This window comes from Miniopterus schreibersii (assembly GCF_964146895.1).
Source record: "Miniopterus schreibersii genome assembly, chromosome: 5".
Taxonomy (NCBI): Eukaryota; Metazoa; Chordata; class Mammalia; order Chiroptera; family Miniopteridae; genus Miniopterus; species Miniopterus schreibersii.
The window spans coordinates 86,292,766-86,314,170 of record NC_138106.1 but is presented as its reverse complement, the minus strand read 5'-3'; the positions used below and the strand labels follow the sequence as shown (position 1 = coordinate 86,314,170).

Below are 21,405 nucleotides of genomic sequence, written 5' to 3'. Positions count from 1 at the left end.
TTTCAAGAAGGGAGTTGACAAAACTGAGATGGTCCCTTAATTACTATTCTGCCTGCTAATTGCCAGGAAGCTCCAGGAACCTTCTGGACAAAGCAGTTACATCAAAAACGGGAGCAGGAGCTGTTTCGTACCCTCTTCAGTGGGTCGATGTAAATTTTAGTATAAAATAGCTGATCATCATCATTATCCTGGAGATTCCACTGTTGAACTATACGGTTGATATACGGAGCATAACCAATAAATCCTGCAATACAACAGAGAGAAAAGAGCATTTAGTATCAAAGACCAAAACTCACATCTGTGCTAATTCCACTGACCCGCTGCACAGTTACAAACCCAGTAGGTCCTACCCTTAGGCTGGAACGTCACGGTTCACCATGAGAGAAATACGAGTTATTGAGACTCCTTTGTTTATATGTAACTTCCAAGAGTGAGTTTCAATACCAATTGCAAATCAAAGATTCTTTGAATAGACACAGTCCCCAAATTAATTTACACAAGAAGGACAACTAATATTTTCCAAGGCGCCTCAGGGAAACAGTTACTATGAAGAGAATAGACTAGAAAGAAGAATGTTCTTCCTGACCTTCTAAAATGCTCTTCTAGGATCCTTTATGTAGTATTCAGTGTTTCTGAAAATGAAAGTCTCTACTAGAGTTGTTTTCCTGTCCGTGCCAGAGATGCTAATGCAATCAAAGGAATGCTGGATTCGCCACTGACTGCAAACATCCCGAAGACATTTTTTATCTAGGACATTTGGGGAATTTTTCCTTTCCTTTAGCTAGTCATTACTGTACCTGCTAAACCATTTTCTGGCTAGCTTTTGTGTGTCTCAGTCTGGAGAAAGGAAATCTAAAATTGGACTGTTCCCCTTGGCCTGAGAACATAAGCATTAAGTTTGCCAACAACAGCTGTCTATAAAAAACGCGGACAACAGGATCGTTTTCCCTTGTTTGAGTCTTCCTCTGAGTTTCAGAAATGCAGCCAAACCATGTCTCACTGACATGCAATCCTTTTTAAAAGAGACCAATATGACTCCTGTGAATTAAAAGAATTCTAATTTTTACCCTCAAAATTAGAATTCCTTCATAAGAGTAAAAGAATTAAAAGAAATAGGTCCAGCAATATTACTGTGACCTAGAGAAAACAAGACAAAACAAGACATGGCTAAACCAATCACCGGTTGTTCATTTTTGTTATTTTTGCCAAATTAAAAAATCATAAAACACTGAAAAATGCAATTTTTAATCCTGTGACCAATCTTCTTGATGAAAAATACATGCAAGTAGACAATGACATTTTACTGTTTTTCAAAAATTATGTTTCCTTATCTTTTTTTATAAGTCCCAAACATCCTAAAAAAATGAAAAGGAATTACAGTTGACCCTTGAACAACATGGGTTTGAACTACATGGGTCCACTTAGATGTGGGGTTTTTTTCAATAAATATATAGTTGGCCCTCCATATCCCCAGGTTTCCTATCTGTGGATACAACCAGCTGTGGACGGAAAATAGTATTTTTGATTCAAAGTTGAGAATCTGTAGGTGTGGAGGGCAGACTGCATGCACTGTTTTACACCATTTTATATGAGACTTGAGCATCCGTGGATTTTGCTATCTGGAACCAATTTCCCTCAGATACTGAGGGACTACTGAAGTGTTTGGGAAGTCAAAAATTATGCGGGAATTTTTAACTACGCGAGGATCAGTGCACTTACCCCCGTACCATCCAGTGGTCAAATGTACATCTATTTTCATAGTACATGATATATATTTTATATGATTTATATTTTTCTATTAAACTGCCATATTATTTCAAACCAATAAAATTTCTCATATTCTGAAGTTTTCCTTATAAGGAAACATGTTCACTCTCCAGGATAAAGATTTTTTAATTGAATGATATACCCAGAAATAACACTAATGTCCCTTAAATAAATTTCAATATATTATTCATGTCCCTGGCCAGTGTGGCTCAGTTGGTTGGGTGTCATCCCCTGCACCGAAAGGTTGCTGGTTCAATTCCTAGTCAGGGCATAAGGCAGGAGGCAGCCAATCAGCATCAATGTTTCCCTTTCTCTCTCCCTCTCCCTTCCTCTCTCTCTGAAAATCAATAAAAATATATTTTTTAAATATATCATTCATGAAATTACATAAACTTTTATTAAACATATTTAGATTTTCTCATCTCTTTAATTTAGTACAAAAAGCATAAGCATTATATTTTGATGTCCTTGTATGATCTCTCTCTCACTTATAAATACCTTTTCCTTAATTAAACCTCTTCACATGGTAGTTTTTTTTACTATGTCTACAGTACTGTGCATCTGTCTGAAATTAAAAGTCCTGAGTAGCAACATCATGATCTAGATGAACTTACATATTTCATTATGCATGTTATGTTAGGAAAAAAATTCATAAATATAAAATAAAACATCCCAGAGTTCCACAGATGAATGGTTTTTAAACTATCTAAGACTTAACGATAATTTAAAAGATTAGTCTTACTGAGGACCTGCGTTTGGAGGCCGGAGCAGCGCCAATCCACAATTCGACTGTTGAGACAAGAAGTCAAGAGTGGGGAGCCTTTTGAGGGAGAGGCCTCGTCAGTGCACGAACGGGGACTCTAAGGGAGGCTGCTAAGACAGTGAGGCCTAGGTTCTGACCTGAATATGGAAGTAAGACCCAAAGGAGAAAATAAAGAGGTAAAGAGATCCCGAAAAACCATGAACTGTAGCTGTACTGAGATTAAGAGGAAAGGTGGGCTAAAACTTGGGAGTACAAACTGGAATTTGAGGTTTCAGAAGTGTGATATTAGTATGGGCTAACAAAGCGCCAGGGTAACTATAAAAATGAGTTACTTTCAAAAAAGTGCAGATGCATAGAGCTGGGACCGAGGCACCTCAGAGAACCTATACTGCTTGCTAGAGGTTTCACTGCACAACTGGCCGGAAAGCCTGGACTCCAGACACGCTGCTGCTCACAGCAGTGCTTACTGGAACTAGCCTGGAGAGTATCGGGGGTGTGTGTGTGTGTGTGTGTGTGTGTGTGTGTGTGTGCGCGCGTGCGTGTGTGTGTGTGTGTAAATCACTCTAAGACATCTGTTCTCCCAATGCGGCCCGCACGTCTGACACGTCCCCCCACCCTGTTTGATTATACCTTCTGGCCATATGTTTACATTAATCTCAGTCTAAAAAAACATTTTATAGTCACAATAATGTCCAGAGTCAAATTTTACTTTATTTTTTGAAAGGAGGGGAGAAATGTGACAATTTGTTCCTTTAATCTGTGTTGGCACAGCTAATGCAGCGTTTGAAGTAGACTAGACACTGCCAGTTGAATCTTTGTGACTAGTGATTTCAAGACAAATTTACTCATTTACTCCCAATATATATAAAATGCAGATAAAATTAAGTAATGCTTGTTTTTTAAAGCTACATGATGGTAGCTTGCACTTTTTCCTAAGTAAGAGAATTTACTAAATGCATCGTCCTAGAGCCAGGAAATTCTCAATGACGCAATAATCAGAAGACCTGGATCCATATTGCTTTTCCTTTAACATCTGAATGTCTTTTGATGAAGTCGCTTAAATCAGGGGAACATGGGTTTTCTCACTTATAATTCGGAAATAATAACACACTGTCTGGTGCTGTTAGGGGCATCATATGATATAATATATACGGGAAAATGCTTTGTCAGTTATTACATGCACTTTGGATTTTAAACTGATGTAATTTTTCCATAGTAATAAGATAATGATTATTTAAAACTATGTCTATAGTTATACATACCAAAAGAAGTTATTTCGTAATTACGTATACTTTACTATAACTTACATTACGTTTTCCTGCCAATATCTTACCCACCTCCAGAGTTCAGATAGCGTTTCCCAATGTGCACAACAGGATACTTGTCTGCCAGCCTTTTATCTGGCCACAGAATTCCATCTGCCGCAAAGACCACTTTGTGGTTTGACTTTTGGAACTTTCTTAGAGCTTCTTCTGGACCACCAGCAAACACGACATCAAAGCTGTTCAGTGAAGGGAACAAGTGTTAAAATACCAAAAAAAAATACACTTCTCAGAATTTAGGCACATAAACCAAGAAACAGTCTCTAATAAAAGTCAGAATTTAGAATCCAACACAAGATTACTACTAACTATTTCCACAGTACACCAATTTCCCTCAACTTAAACTATATGCATTGTATTAAATTATTAGTGTGTACATTACATTGGAAATTGAGGTCCAAACAAAAGACAACTTTTTTTAGGACTAGTCTTACTGTTTTTTTTTTCAATAATCGCTTATTCCCCTAAATCAAAATTTTAAAAGTGTTGAAATGTTAAAATGTCAGTAGCTTGTTATCTAATTTAATAATATAGACGCAATCATCAACAGAAGTTACCACTGTAACTACCTAATGTTTCAGTTTAATTTGTACCCATTCATTATAATCTCTGAAGATTTCATTGCCTCGAAAAAATGTGACCAACTATAACTGTCATCAAAATTTATGTATTAAGTTTATATTCTAATCACAATTTAGCTTGAAATCCTAAAATAGTGTATAGATAAGTGCATCTTTTTAAAGCTCAATAAATTTGGAAAAATTTATACAAAAATTGTTACCTATAGTTTCACTAAGTTTCTGGAAGCAGTATTCTTCATGGTCTATTTACAGAATCGCAGTGACTTAACAAAATATGAGCTATAAGAGCCACTACTTAACATATTCCTACTCTGCACTAAGCTCTCTACTCTGGCTACAACCATAAATTCTTTTGCATCTTTCTTCTTTTACATCAGAGTACCTCAAAGCCAAAGGTTTCCAAAGATGACAATTTAATGACTTAACATCCCAGGTAGCAAACAATAAAGCAAACTAAGGCTCTTGAATTCAGCACCAGGTCTTCCTCGAGTGAACAGTCCAGAGGCCCTGCGGTGCTGCTCAGCGGGGTAGGAAGGAGACTGCTCCACACGCCTCTGCCAGCAGGACTTGTCTCCAGGAGCGTGTTAATAGGCTGGGGTAGTAGGCATGCATCAAGCAACATTTCATAACTTTCTATATATAAAGTATTTTATCAAAAAATACACTGTCGCTCATCTCTATAAAAGTACAAAACCAATGAAACTGTTTAAAATTACTTTAGCGAGAAGAGTGTAAGTTTGTACCTGTGGCAGAGATACTGACAGCCCCTATCATTCCCACGCCTTTATTTTAATACCAGGATCTCTCGAGTTACCTGGGCACGCGGCCACCCTGCCAAAGGCCACCCTGAAGCTCAAATGGCCACATGACTACGCCTGTGGAAGGAACTGAGAGGGGAACGGGTGTGCTCCTGCAGTCTCCAGGAATTCCCCAAAGCGCACAGCCTGCCTTCGGCCTCCTCTCTCTCTTTGCCCTTCATGGTGATCCAGGCCTTACAAAGACTTACATACAAGCCCTCACTATACAGTCCACTTCTGAATCTTGAAAAAATAAACCAAACAAAAACAAAAAACACAACACGAGGATCATAATGTTAATGTGCAACTAAATTCAGTAATTATGCCCAACCAGTTTTTTCTTTTTTAATTGTAAAATAGGGTTGGGACCAGGGACATAGACTATTTCTTTTCACTTTAAATTAAATTTCATTTTAAAATGCTCTAGTGAATTTAAACATTATTGTCCATCTTTATTTCAGTTACAGAAAAATTCAAAGTTATGTAGGTGTGTTTTGGTACAGTTTTTCTTTACTCCAGGATCAACAGGCAAGAAATTTAGTGCTACTAAAACATAATCATAAAGTGACTTATGACATACAATTTGAAGTCTGCAGATGGGTTTCTAACCCTAGCTCTGCCCCTTGCTGTCTGAGTAACCTTAACCAAGCCGGTTCTTTATGTATAAAATCAAAGAGAAAGTAGTACCTATCTCATCAAGTTATTGTAAAAAATAAATAAAAAGTAAGAATAGCACATTAAAACAACCCATAAAGCTAACAAAAATTAATATTATTACTAGAAGGGACTAAGATAAGGGGAGAGGAAGTAGAAAAAGTCCCCTTTGAGTTTACACCAATATGGGATTTAAAATAATTTTATTTTGCCCTAGCCAGTTTTGCTCAGTGGTTAGAGCATCGGCCAGCAGACTGAAGGGTCCTGGGTTTGATTCCGGTCTAGGGCATGTAGATTGGTTGCAGGTTCGATCCCAGCCCCTGGTTGGGGCTCGTGCTGGAGGCAACCAATCGATGTGTCTCTATCACATTAATCTCTCTCTCTCTCTCTCTCTCTCTCTCCCTCTTTCACTCTCTGAAAAAGCAACGGAAAAAATATCCTCAGGTGAGGATTAAAAAATAAAATAAAATAAAATAATTTTATTTTTAGCCAGGTAAGTTTTAAATCACAATAAATGTGTTCTAACTAAAACCTCAAATCAGTTTTCCCTGTTTATATAAAATACTGAATTAATCTGACTCCACAAAATAATATTTACACAACTATATCAAGTTTCTATTTTTTCTTATAAATAAGTGCAAGTGCTTTCCTCAGTATGGCCACTTTCAAATCCTGCCTCCTGAGATAGTCTTATCTTTCCAAACAAGGGTATTTTCCTCAAGACTACCAGTTGTTGACATAACTTTTAATACTGAAGATTAGGAAATAAGACCAGTTTTATGGGCAATGGAGCCGAGAGAGGCGAGGCGAAGAACCCAAACCGCCTGAGACAAGGCTGCGGGCCAGCGGCGAGGAGCCGCAGGGAGCTGGCAAAAAGAGCTTCTTCTGGGGCTGGTGAGCGGAGGCCGGGGCCAGCCTCAGCCTCAGCCAGAACTGTCCCAGGCGGCACCCCCGGGCAAAGGTCCACGCGGCGGGACGCGAACGTTTTCTGCCCCTGTGACCTGGTGGAGAACACGCTGTCTACACAGTCAGTGCACATAAACTATTAACCCAAGTCAGGAGCTTAAAAAGGAAGAATTGTGGCAACTTTTGCTTTTATAATTTAGGATTTTATAAGTAAGCATTACCTTTATAACAAAAAATAATTATCTTAAAGCAAACTGTGAAGGCAAACATTTTATTCTCATAATTCAAATGAGAATTTGATTGTTTTTAATTGAAGCTTACTGAAATATTTCCATTTCATTCTAGTGTTATTGTTATTTCTGTGTTTAAGTGCTTTAGGACATTTCTTTGAATCAATTTAAAACTTTTCAAGTTTTACTATTTAAAACTACTTTGGCCACAAAAGCCCAAGTAGTCAAGTATTGTTGTTTTTAATGCAACAAGGTCATAGAAATAATTCTCATAGGAATTCAGTCCATTTAAATATGAAGAACAAAATGAAACTTCCCACAGTTAACTGTGGTAAATACCCCTGACTCCTGCAAAAGCCCTTAGGTTCCGCCTCGTGTGGTTCCAGTGAGACTGGTCAGGGTTCTCTCTCCAATGGGTCACTGAAACTTCCACAACCATTTGTCCATCTGTCCTCCCTGCTTCCATGGCACCATCAACCACACAGTCACCCAAACAAAATCTTTCATGAAGCCTTGCCTCCTCCCTTGCCATGGGCTTCTCTTCAAATTTTTTGCCAAATCCTATTGATTCCATATACTTCATCTATTTAGCATTCAAATGCTCTCCACTCCCACCAGACATAAATCTTCCAAGTCTAAATCTTAGATGAGGGTGACAGGGAAGGGCACAGGATAGGCAGGTGAAGACAGAGGGAAAGTTCTCCCTAAAACCATCATTGTCTAATATTTGGTAAGTTTTACAAGGAGACTCTGCCTCAAGGTCAGTCGAAATCTATATGTGGTAAGTTCAAGCTTACCAAAATGGTTGTTTGAAATCCACAGCAATTTTAAACCAAAACATACTCAATATATAATCTAAACACAGTATGAGCTTCCTACTTTTTTGCCAAGGATAAAAATATATTTAGTAATAGAAAAATTTCCAACACACAAACTAACACCAGCTATACCACATCTTATGGTGCAAGAGTAGGTAACCATAAGCAGAACTTTTTTTTTTTTTTTTTTTGTACATGATATTAGGGACATTTTAGAGATGCAAGTATATAGAACCTTTCAAAACTTTTAAGTGTTGGTGGCACTGAGAATTCATTATGTGTATTTTCCTTTAAAAATTTATGCCTTTGTTATTTACACGTGTGCATTAGTCTTACTTTCATCTGCAATAATTTGTGGTTTTAGATTTTCAAATTGAGGGAAACATATAAAGAAACTTTCCTAAATTAGAGGAGAAAGTGCAAGGGGGTTTTGAATGAGCAGTCAAAAACCAAACATAAAAATTTTAAAATAAGGTAGAGAAAATGGAAGACAGCGGCAACCACGAATGCCTCGTGATAACTTAACATTATTAGAAACACATAAGAAGGGAAAGAAAGACAGCTGACACTCGAAAATAAGTAGAAGCAAAGTGGAGGAGCATATAAAAAAATATTTAAATATCGGAAAGGTTTTTCTTTCTTAATAAACCCAGGTTTTCTTATTTCTCACTTACAACTTTACATGATCTAGTTCCTCCTGGTTGACCAGAATCCCTGGAGTTACTCTCCTCAATAGAAGAGCTCCACATGACCTTTCCTCCTTCTCTAAATCAAGATCAAGACACGTCACAAAAATGTTAGCTCGTGCCATGTTTTCTCATTGGTGTTTATGGTAACTCATCAGATTTGATCACATTACATAACTATGTCAGACCATGGTTTTATAATTATGAGTACAATCTACTTCTTAAAACAATGATTCCTTGTGAATAGAATAATTTAATAGGTAATCTACACATATGAATTTCAACTCTTTTAAAAAATAATTTAATATAGACTTAAAAATCACAGCTTATTTTTCTCACCATTCAGTAAACAAGATCACCAGATCCTCTTGACTGGCATAATGTTCCATAACTTCTTTCATTAATCTCACTTTTTGGCCGCCTCCAATACTATTAATTCCATCACCACCTCTCCACTCTTCTCCTTGACCAAGGACCTACAAATAAGATCAACATTTCATCCCTGAGCAAAATTTCAAATGACAGTATCATAGAAACTGGAAGTCATCAGCACTTGTATAGCGTTACACAATAACCACTTTTCAAATGTTTCATTAAATCATAATACTAGAAAGCAAACAACGCGATACCTAGGTCAGGTCATAAATCATCAAAATCAATGGAAAAAGTATTCTTAGGTGAAGATTAACAAACAAACAAACAAACAAACAAACAAAGCGGCCTCCTCTGGTCCTAAGATTTATTAAACTTCCATTCCACGGCCTCCTGGACTTCCCCAATGCTGCAGAGAGAGTCTCTGCACAGTGCACTCGGCTGATTCTCTCTATTTGTTCCACTAAGCCAGCGTGTCAAACTCGAGCTGCATCTGAAGCTCATGCAGGGCTTGTTAACACACGGACTGCCTGGTCCTGCTCCCAGAGCTGATGATTCAGCAGGCTGGAGTGGGTCTGAGAATCTTCATGAGGCATTCCCAGAGGAGGATGCTGAACTCTGAGAGCCCTGCATTTTGTAACAGGAAGACAGCAAGGGGATCAAAAACTCCATTCAGTCGAACAGGACTGGGGTCCAAGATTTGACATTAAAGCTCAGTGCTCTGGGGCAAGTTTTCCTCACTCATAAACAAAGCGGCATCTACCTTACATAGTTCATGTAATGGATCAACAGCACAGCATATACAAAGTTCATACAAAGTTCCTAACACGGTGCCTCGCACACAAGACACATCCCTTGCTCTCCCCAATCTGAACTCCAAAGAGCCCCTCACATTGGATTTCAGCATCGTTTTACCCTGATTTTTCTGTTACTCCCATGTGCCTCCTATCGGTGCATACTACTATATTTCTCCTCTAGCCTAACAAACTTACAACATCGCTCATTTATCCTGCATTAAACCTCTGTTGTTAATATTAGGTCTCTTCCCCAGCCAAGTTCAGCCTCTTTAACAGCTGTTCTGTAATAACATCTGTGCCTCATCTTCCAGTGGTAGCAAATTCTGCCTTCTTTCTACATTACATACTGGCACAGCTCAGTTTGTCCCTAGGCAAAGCTATTCGCCCTCTTTAAGGTGTTTTCTTTGTTAATGTGTTAATTTGTTTGTTTGTTTTCCTATCTGGAATTCCTCCCCAGTCTCCTCTTATCTGTGGAAAAAACCTGCCTGACAGATCCTCATTTCTATTAAAAAATAAATAAGTAAAAAAAAAAAGGCCTTTCATAGCTCAGTTTACTAGTTCTACGAAATTCCTCAGGTTTCCTCTGATCATTCATCAATGAGATATTCCCCTGGGGATGTCTTCTAAAACCTTTTTATATTTTTATGATGTTCCCAAACTCCTCTAAAATGAACAAAAAACAGCAAAAGTAATTCCTCATAATGGAGAGAAGAGGCATCCCCTTCGGTCTCGCTTCCATTCTCTGTAAACAAAGAAACACACTATGGCAGACAAAAAAATCAGTCAATTCTTAGTTATGTTGTGCTTACACATGACATCTGCCCCCAAGAAATATAAACATATTTTTCTGCTATTTTATAAACATGTTTATAGAAAGCATTAGCAAGCATTAAGAAATTATTGTCTGAGTGGCAGAATATTACTAAGGCCAAAATGTATCTTTAAAACAATCAAGTATATATGAATTTTAATAGCAATTGTGTAATCAAATGTCACTTTCCTTCGATGGATTGCAGATTGTGTTGCTGTTGTTATTATTGTTATAAAAATGTACTTTACTTTAACATCTCCATGAATTAAAGATATACCGTACCTTTACTGTATAATTGAAGTACTTGGCCGACTGCATAAATCGATGAAATCCATCACTTTCTTTTGTGGCTACAGTTATTACTAATAATTTATCTGCAAAGACAGAGGAAGTAACATAAGCTAGTTTACCAAGAAAGAAGTTAAATGCTCCCACTTTACAATCACTTGCACCCACAGGAATCTACATAAGGAAAAACAAAGAACTGTTGAAAAAATAGGCAACTCAAGCTCGTTAGACTGATGCCAAATGATGAACCATCGCATAGGAATCACTTTAATGTAAGAAAGTACACTAATGGTTTCAGAAAAGCACTCCGCTGACAGAGAATTTCAACACTAAAAATAACAATTCCATAAAGTACACACTAAACTTTAATCTGTAAAGACAGACTCTCTTAGATAATATCTAATCAGCTAACGTCACAGTCACCTATAAATCATCACTGATTTATTACACATCAGTGAGGTCTGGAACCCATTATATTACTCAAAACGCTAACATGTAAAAAAATAAAAGATCCAATCATGAGACTGGTCCTAATTTTTTAAAATAAATTAGGGTAAATTAGGAGCAAATATTTAGAAACAGAACCTTATTTTTTTTCTTCCCATTAATAAATTTTTGTATATGAAAAGTCTGTAAAAGCAGCATTTACATCACACTGGTGCTTGTTTTTTCTTTTAAAGAACAGAAGGAACCAACATCAGCACTGCCCTGGTAAGTACACAGCTTTTAGTCCCCATTTTATACTGGATTGTTATTTTCAGCCCAACAAAACACTCCCTCTTCCTAGAGAAGTAGATTTAAGCAGTCAAACTACCTATAGAAGCTATTAAAAAAGTGCTTATTAGGAAGAGATGTTACAAAATGCATGAAAGAAACAACTGCGTCAGCAAATGCCAAAGGTGCTAGGCCTTTTTTTTTAACCTGAGGATACAGGATGACCAGTGGACTAAGAAAGCAAAACTAACATCTTTTTGACATTTAAGACACTGGCACTGAGCTATATGATTTGATTCTCACTTGCCTGTTATCAATAAGAAAAAATTCAGACGGTCTTAAGTGTCCCCTAAGCAATAGACAGTCATTGAAAAAGAGCATTAATGTATTAAAGGAATCAATTAAAAACAATTTCATACGACCCAAGGTAATCATCAAAATCTGAAATTAATTTAAACCACAGAACATAAGTGTAGTACATATAAAGAATAAATTCAAACATTCAGTAGTCAACCCAAAAGAGGAAACATTGACATGAAAATAAATATCAACATTCTCAGATTTTTTTCTATTAAGAGATATTCCTCACCATTATGAGAAATAAATATTCAAGGAAAAATAAGTCATTTTCACAAAGTTGTCAAGCCCTAAGTAAATAAATTTTAAGAGTACAGTGGAACCTCAGTTTTTTAATGCAATCCGCTCCGGAAGCCCATTCGGGTTCTGAAATGTTGGAAACCGAGGGATCAACGGCGACAGCTGGGCCTCAGGACCTTGCCCTCAGCGGAAGCCGCGGGGCATGTTCGACTTCCGAGGCGGGTTCAAAACCCGAAGCATTTCCTTCTGGGTTTACTGTGTTCGTAACCCGAAATGTTCGTCAATGGAGACGTTGGAAAACTGAGGCACCACTGTACTTTTTCAATTAACTACTCTTTTTTATTTAAAAAAATTTCATTTGTAATGTTTCAAACAGGGCTTAACTGATTAAGAAAATCTGACGTTACCCTTCACAAAAAAATATTTGAAAGAGTGAACACTAGATTTTATTTATAAAAGTAAAGAATGTGCTTTTAAAAGTCTCTTTTCTCTGTAATATGACCATTTAAAGGTAACTTTCTTAATTTTTCTACATAAATCGTAAGAATTAGCTATAATTTAGATTTTTGACTGGATGGATTTTATGCTTATCATTTCCAGTATAAAATTAACAGCAAGGATTCACTTCAGCATCCTTAACAGGAAAAGTAATGTTGGCCAGACCCTTGACCAGACAGATATGTTACCTAATCCAACGACTCAGAAGGCAAACTAAAAATGTGTAGTCTGTCTGGCAATCTTATGCCAAATAAGGACTCCTGCTCTTCCATACTGTTGCTAATGAGAAAAATAATAATAAGTAATTTTGTTAAATAAAGGTATGTTTAATAATATTATACACAAACCCCTGTTTCTCTCACCTGCTAATCAGTATCATTACTGTGCTGAGAAATAAATCTGACTCAGTTGGGGGGAAGTAGGAGAGGAAAGTATGGGCAAGTGCCACTCACAAGCTCTCCCCACCCAACCCGTGTCCAACCTGCTCACCACTTATGAAGTGTTCTTGACAAAAAACAGAGCCTACACTTGATATATACTTTAGATTTCACTAAAATTTACACTACAAATTTACCTAAAATGAAAGGACAACTGACCTAGAGAATCAATGGCAAATGTGAAAAAAAGGAAGGGAAACTGTTCAGTACAGTAACAGAATTAAGAGAGAATTCAATCAAAGGTAAATCATGGACTTCAGTGGGTCTTAATTTGAAAACCTAACTGCAAAAAAGGTACTTATAAGAAAATTAAGAAAATCTGAACACTAATTGGATATTTGTTGATATTCAGAAATTACTAAATTTTGAACATGCTAATGACATTACTTTTTTTAAAGAGTCCTTATAATTTAGAGACAGACACAAAAGAATTTACACAATTAAAGGATACAGTGTTTGAGATTTGTTTCAAAGTTATTTGGGGTTAGATGAAAGGGAATTAAACAAGTCTGGCCATATGTGATGACTGTAAAAACTAAATTCTTTTTGTATATGTTTGAAAATTCCTATAATTAAAAAAGGATAGTTCAACTTTATGCACATTCCCTAATCTTCCAACCAGAAAAATGACAAAAATATTAAAAATAAAACTTTTTTAACAGTCTAAGTCACCTAATTAAAAAGAAAGATGAACTAGATAGAAGCAGAAATATTTCGCACCGAACAAAATTATAATTTAAACAACTATAATTAGTAACTTATCCAACCCATCCACCACAACTGAAATGATAAAGTGAAAAGACAGGGGAGACGGGCTTGAAAAACAAGCACCCATCAAACACTACCAAAACCAATCTACAGTAGTGTCAAAGAAAAGGTATGGGAACTCAAGTGTGGCCAGTGTCGCCTCCACAGCCACTGTCTGAGTCTATGAGAAAACAGACAATACAGTTTGCACGAGCAAGAAACATGCCATGCATCTAGAGTGTGGTAGATCAGAACCACCACTTAGCAACGAAAATCACAGAAACACAACAAAAACTTCCGTAATCATCTTTACAGAGTCCCACAGGATGCCTATCAGAATAGCAAGATTTAATAATATTGAAGTGGCTATTTAACTCTCTACAAAAATTCAGATGAATATCAGAATTTCTCCAAAAATCAAGAAGTTTACTTAGAAAGGTCAAAACATGCTGTTTCTCCTACGATGCACGCACAGTTCTGGGGCGGAGGCATCGTTAAAGAGTCAATTTCTTTCTCCAAATAGTTGCTGATATAAGAGCAGAATATCTCAGTATTTAGTGCTGGCATAATTTTTCTTTCAAAGACAAACCATGGATTTAAAACAGAAAGATTTCTTGCTCACAGATCCTATCTCCAAATGCTAAATCAGCACATAAAACCACCTGAAATTCATTCTCTCAGTGACAGGTATCACACTGAGTAACTCAGCACCAGCCCAGCTGCCTCTGACCCACCACAAGGGAGAAATCTCCTGTCCTCCCAAGAAACTCTCTCTACAAAGTCAAATTAGTCCTTAATAATAACTTACAAATATCAAGAAAAATAATTCGACCCCAGGAACTGAGTTCATTGTTCTCACTCTGCAACTCACTCAATTTATGCCCTTCCTCTGTAAAGATCAGGAGCTCTCAACTTTTACTAAAGGAATGTTCTCTTATCATGGTTAGCGGAGCGCAGGGGCAGCAAACTTTTACCGTGAAGGAATGAACTGCAGGAGCTGCAGGATGGTGATGGAGTAGCGGCTCTTTCTCGCACCTCCTCCCAGAACCGAACTGGAAATAAAAGGAAATTGAGGCCCTGGCCGGTGTGGCTGGCTGATTGTGTGTTATCAAAGGTGTGGAGAGGTTTGGTTCCCGGTCAGAGCACAGGCCCGGGTTGTGGGCTCGATCCCAGCAGGGGCGTGATCAATGCTTCTCTTTCTCATCGACGTCTCTCTCTCTCTCCCCCTCTTCCTTCCTCTTGCTCTAAACTCAAAAACATACTTTTAAAAAGACTACATTGGGGAACATTCACCCCGAATTACCAATTTTAGACTAACTGAAAAGGAGACTTTAAAACAAGGGCAGAAACCACCTGGAGAGTGGTAGGAAGGGCAGGGTAGGGAGATGGGCGGGTCCCGCTTCCACTGGGGGCAGGCTGAGGGTGTGAAGGGATGCCTCTGCTGCAGGGGGCGAGTGCCCCCTCAGAGGAGTGAGGCCTAGACCCTAGGACCGGCTCCATGGCCTAGAGCCCAGGACTGGGAACAGTCGCCCACATAATATCCAGCAGTGAAAGCCTGCAGGGCTTCTATCCACCAGGGAGAGATGGAGCCTGCCACAGACAAAGCCACTTTTTTTCCAAAGGGCCAGAGCACAGGATTTTCATTGGCAGCCACTCACCCTGGGCTTTGGCAGAGGGAGGGCAGTGTGGACTAGAGTCTCCTGATGAGAGTCTGGGGTGGGAGAAATTGGAGAGAGACATGGGAGATCAGCTGCTGGGATCCCTGAGCTCAGTCATCCCCTCCACCCCAGACCACAGCGGCCATTTCTCAAGAGGCACAAACCCCTCCCAGCAGCAGCAGCCTGGGGAAAGGCAATCACACTGCCCTTGGGGATACAGCTCACCCCACCCTTTGGAATCCTGCTTGCCTCACCCTGCATCTCGACCCCTACTGAGGAATTGAGGAGGAAGCAGCAAAGGCTGGACCAACCGGTCTGGGCAGGCTCAGGGGGTGTGGGTGACTGGCTTTGGGACAGGGCCATGACCCCCACTTTCTCAGGAACCTGACAGGCACGTTCCCCACCTGGGAGATGATAGAACCTCTGGGCTTCTAGCAGACCCCACCAGCCTGCATACAAGCAGCGCGGCCCTGCCTGGGTGAGATAAATATGCCCGGACCCAGGGTGTGGCTGTGGGTAGGGAAACAGGCCCATCATCTTCCCTGAAATCAGAACAGCACCTCCCCATCACAGGAGACCCAGAGATCCCATTCTCCGGATTCCACCAAAAGCACTTTCAGAAACACTTAGCACTTTTCAGTGACAGTCTGACAGCCAACCAGCAGGCAGAGATGGGCAGGGTGGATCCAAAAGCACCTTGGGATGTTTCTGACCTGCCCTGAGCCCCACGGTGCTCTAAAGCTGGCCTTGCCATGCAGCGTGGCCCTTCCATGCACAGCAAAGCCCAGGGGACACAGCCACAAACTGGGGATCACCTGAAGGCTGAACAGGTTACCAAGAGCCAACTGTGCACAGCTTCCGACACTGGCGAGCACCAAAGAGCCTCCCGGGAGGTCCGGAATCAGCACACACACCAGGAAGCCTCGGACAACATAAGCGCAGGATCTAAAGGGAGATCAGCAGGCCCCACGCTGCCGAGAAAAACTCCACTTGGCTGCTTTTGGGTGTTTTTTTCTCATTATTTTTTTAATTTTTGTCTTTTTTATTGCTGTGTTATTTTTTCTGTCTTTTCATATTTGTTATTTTTCTCTTTCCTTATTGTCTTTTTTTCTCTTCTTTTTCCTTTTCTTAATTATTTATGATTCTTTCTCTTCATCTTACTTTTTGTCTTTCTTTTTTAGCATTTTTCTCTTGGTATTCTTTTGTTGTTGTTTTTCACTGATTTTTAGAGAGTGGAAGAGAGGGAGGAGAGAGAAACATCTAAGAGAGAGAAACATCAACTGGCTGCCCCAGCACAAGCCCTGACCAGGCTGGGGTCGAACATGCATTCTGGGTACGTGGCCTTGCCCAGAAGTCAAACCTGCGACCCCTTCATGTGAGGGCCAACGCTCTGACCACTGAGCAACTCCAGCCAGGGCTTGCTATTGTTTATTCTTCTATTTTTTCTCTCCCTTCTTTCCTTTCAAATTCTTTTTCCTTTCCTTTTTTTCCTTCTCGTATTTTTTTTCTTTTATTATTCTTGTTCTTTTCTATTTCCTAATTCTGTTTTCTTTTGTGGTTATTTTGTTGTTGTTATTGGGTGCTTTTGCATATTTTTGTTTCGAATCTTGTTTTCTTTTGTTCTTTACAACAGCTAGCACAATGCGGTCTGGGCTGAGCCTCACAGTAAGTCATCCTGAGAGGAGATCCCACTCACAAACAGGAAAACAGCAATCAGAACGAAATTACAACAGGAGAGCCCAATTAGCCCACACTAGGGGCATTCCTAGAGAATCCAGCTCAGGAGATCAGAGACTACATCAATGGTTCCCCACAGGAAAGTCACTACATGAGGCCACCCCATGAAGACTGGGAGTCACAGCAGTGCTATCTAATACATAGAAATAAACACAATGGGACAGCTAAAATGGGGAGACAAAGAAACAACCCCCAAATAAAAGAAAAGGAGGAATCTCCAGAAAAACAGCTAAACGAAATGGAGGCAAGAAATTTATCATTGAGTTCAAAGTAATGGTTATCAGGATGCTCAAGAAACTTAGTGAGAAATAAAAGGAGCTTAATGGGAAATACAAGGAGTGTGGTGGGAACTACATCGGCCTGGAAAAAACAGAAACCATGAATAAGAACCCATCAGAAATGAGAATACCATATCTGACACTGGAAGGAACTTAAAGTACTCTGGATAAAGCAGAGGATTGAATCAGCAATTTGGAAGACAAGGTGTAAAAAACACCCAGTCAGACCAAAAAAAGAAAAAAATATTTTTAAAAACGAGGATAATTTAAGGGTACTTTGGGACAACATGAACCATAACAATATCCACATCATAGGGGTGTCATAAGGAGAAGAAGTGAGCAAGGGAGAGAAAACCTGTTTGAAGAAATAATCTTCCCTAAATTGGTGAAGGGAAAAAGTCAAGTTCAGGAAACCCTGAGAGACCCAATGAAGATGAACCCAGAGAGGGCCACACCAAGACACATCATAATTAAAATGGCAAAGATTAAAGACAAAATGAGACTCTTAAAGGCAGCAAGAAAGAAACAGTTAGTTACCTATAAGGGAGCCCCCCTAAAGCCCCACTTTAGGCCAGAAGAGATTGGCATGAAGTACTCAAAGTAATGAAAAGCAAGGGCCTGAAGCCAAGATAACTCAACCCAACATGGCTATAATTTAAAATTAAAGGTGAAATAAAGAGCTTCTCAGACAAAAAAAAAAAAAAAATAGCTTAAGGAGTTCATTACCACCAAACCAACATTAAAAGAAATGTGAAAGGGACTGCTTTAAGAAAAATAGAGGAACATATGTATAAAGAAAAAATGGCAATAAATAAGTACCTATGAATAATAATCTTAAATGTAAATGAATTAGATGCTCCAATCAAAAGACACAGGGTAGCTGAATGGATAAGAAAACCCGACCAATATACATGCTGTCTACAAGAGACCCACTTCAGAACAAAAGATTCACACAGCCTGAAAGTGAAGGGATGGAAAAAAAATATCCCATGTAAATGAAAACAGAAAACAGCTGGGGTAGCAATACTCAAAGCTAACAAAATAGATTTCAAAACAAAGGCGATAGCAAGAGACAAAAAAGGTCTCTACATAATACTAAACGGATTGACCCAAAAAGAATATATAACCCTTGTAAACATATATGCACCCAATATAGGAGCATCTGAATAGATTTAAAACATCATTGGTGGGCTTTAAGAGAGAGATTGGAAGCAATACAGTCATAGTAGGAAATTTTAACACTCCATTATCATCACTAGATAGATCTTCTAGACAAAAAAATCAACAAGGACTTTTTAAAATTTTTCCAACACTGCCTGCTCCCTCCCACCAGAAGAGCCTATGCAAGACCCTTATCTAAGGTCCCTCCTGATCTCTTGATGTAGCTAATGACCATTCAAATTTGAGATTGTCACATACGTGCCATTTCCTCAGGGAAACCGTCCCTGCCCTAGTAATATAGACAGTACCCACATTACATTCGTACCTCTTCATGTGCACTTACCACAAATAGTAATTGCTGTAATAGTATACTAATTCGCCTGGTTATTGAGATTCAAGTCTCTCTCCCCACTAAGCTGTAAACTGCAGAAAGGCAGGATGTCTTCTGCTCAGCACTACACCTCTGGCCTATCACAATGTTTATCATATAGTACATTCCAGACAAACATTTGTTGAATAAGTGGATTCAGCAACAAGTGATAATGTGTTCCATACATATGTGTGTATAAAACAATTTGTTCTCAACAAAACCCCTATGTAGTTAGCTTCATTAGCTCCAATTCACAGATGAAGAGGTCAAGTTTATACAGGTAAAGCAACTTAGCCAAAGTCACCCAACAAGTTACCGGCAGCCAGGAGAACTACAGTTATTCCTCAACGTCTACTTCTTTCCAAGGTGTCATGCCGCTTTACTTGGTGGGGGGGAGTCAAGAGCCTAAGAACAAACTTTCAGTTTTATTACATGTGCAGAAAAGAGACCCTGTAGCAAAACCTGAGACTTCTATCCTTACAAACACCTGCTTGCAGGGTTGCTCCTTGGCTGGCATCTAGAAAGTTAATTTGAGAAGGGTCCCCACCATTCCGATAGGAATGGCTCACTGGGCCTAAACTATACAAATAACGTATGTATACATGCTTTCCTTCTAGGTGTTGGGAATTTGGGTGCAGAAGGTGCCTGTTTGACCAGCCCTCAATAAAAACCTTGGGCACTGAGTCTTTAATCAGCTTTCCAGATAAATAACACTTCACGTGTTGTCACAATTAGTTACTGTGTGACTACCGGGGAAGGGCTGTCGGAAGCTCCGTCCGGTTTCCCTGGACGTGACCCATGTGCCCTTTGCCGTGGATGCTTTTGCGTGGTATCCTTCTGCAGTACTGGATGATAACCACGGGATGACTCTATGCTGAATCCTGAGTCACCCTACTGAGTGGTGAAACCCAGGGGCCGTCTTGGAAATGCCCTTCCCATTGTGCCTCTAGCTATGGGCAGCAAGTTCTCATCTGAAAGAGGCCCCGCAGGACTAACTGGTGATGTGTCTGATCGAGGGCTGGGCATCTGGTTCTGGGCTGAGAGATTAGAAAAGCCTCCAAACAAACTCCAGAAAAGAAGAGCTGCTGCACAGGGCAGTGACACCCTGCTCCCCCACCGACTCAGTCATTTCGTTTCAGCACGTGCCATGGCCTCATGAACAGCCTAGCAAAGCTCACTTCTTTTACAGGAGTGATCCAAGGCCTAAAGGGAAAACAAGACTTGTCCAGAGTCCTGCAGCGAGGTGGTAACCAACCTAACTGAACTCAGGGTTCCCAATTACTAAAAACATGGTTTCCCTGGGGCTTATCGTACAATTGTTACTTTATTAAGTACTGAGTCACCCAAACACTATGACAAACTAAAGCCAAAGAGCCTCGGTGGCAAGAAAACATTTTATTTTGTGGAATTGTTGAAAGAAATTCAAGACAGAAAATCCTCAAGAGCAGTTCACACCACAATTTCAACTAGGGAAAAATCTAAAACGGAGTGTCAAAGAGACACCAGAGGATTCTTCAGCATTTTTGTAGGAAAGGGGGAGAAAAAGAGAAAACTTCAGAAAAAAATAACTTTCAACCACTAGTGCTATGTAGGGAACACGTTTACTCGTGTTAGCGTCCAGATGGAAGCCTGAGCTTCCACATTCCGCTGCGGACAACACACAGACATACAGCAAACTAGATGTGCTGAGAGGTGGGGGGGGTTGGTATGTGGGGTGACCGGCCATCCCCGTCCGCCCAGGACTAACGAGGCTGCCTGAACACAGGAAGTCGGGCAACCCAAGGTGAGCTGGTCACCCTAGCAGAGCGTGCAGAAGACCGGACAGGCTGCATATGGCCAGTGCCGTATGAAAGGCTGGACGAGCAAGGGTCCAGGAGGCAAATGGGAGGAGGACCGTCAGTTGATAAACTCTTCTAGGCCAGAATGTCAACCACACCAGCTATCAGGTGAAACAGGACCAGAGGCACCCAGCAGGTCAGGGTGGACTGACACCAACTCTGTCCCTCATAAATACTCAAGTCATACATTTTTAAACTTTTTTTTTTCAAATTAAAAAATCGTTGCACACATGTTAAATTAAAAGGCTTTTTTTGGTTTTCTGGTTTTCTTTTTCGATGCCCATGTTTTCTGATTATATATACACAGTTTGTCTATTAGATAACCTAGTATTGAATGGAAGACAAATTTCAAGGCCGTGTCAAAAGGGCTATTAATAATACGCTCAATATTCCTAGCAGCTAGGAACAGGGATTAAATTATTTTCTATCTCAAAGTAAAAGAGGTTTACTACCTCCCCATCTCCTCAAATTTGAAGAGGAAAAAAATAGGTTTCCTCTATCTTATTTTACAGGAGGCAACTGGCTGGGGGAAGAATTAATTCATGGAGAGGAGGCAGATTTTGTATCAATGCTGTGTT

General features: G+C 39.5%; 1 protein-coding gene across 2 annotated transcripts in view; it reads right to left on the bottom strand.

The window, feature by feature from the left end:
- PLOD2 (procollagen-lysine,2-oxoglutarate 5-dioxygenase 2) overlaps positions 1-21,405 on the bottom strand; it is a 100,934-nt gene that overhangs the window by 36,975 nt on the left and 42,554 nt on the right. For both annotated transcript variants that reach the window (XM_081139263.1, XM_081139264.1), the window contains exons 2-5: positions 10,787-10,878; positions 8,864-9,000; positions 3,868-4,031; positions 132-244 (exon numbers count right to left, since the gene is read on the bottom strand). In XM_081139263.1, the coding sequence (XP_080995389.1) occupies positions 132-244; positions 3,868-4,031; positions 8,864-9,000; positions 10,787-10,878 (506 nt within the window). The remainder of the gene's footprint in view (positions 1-131; positions 245-3,867; positions 4,032-8,863; positions 9,001-10,786; positions 10,879-21,405) is intronic.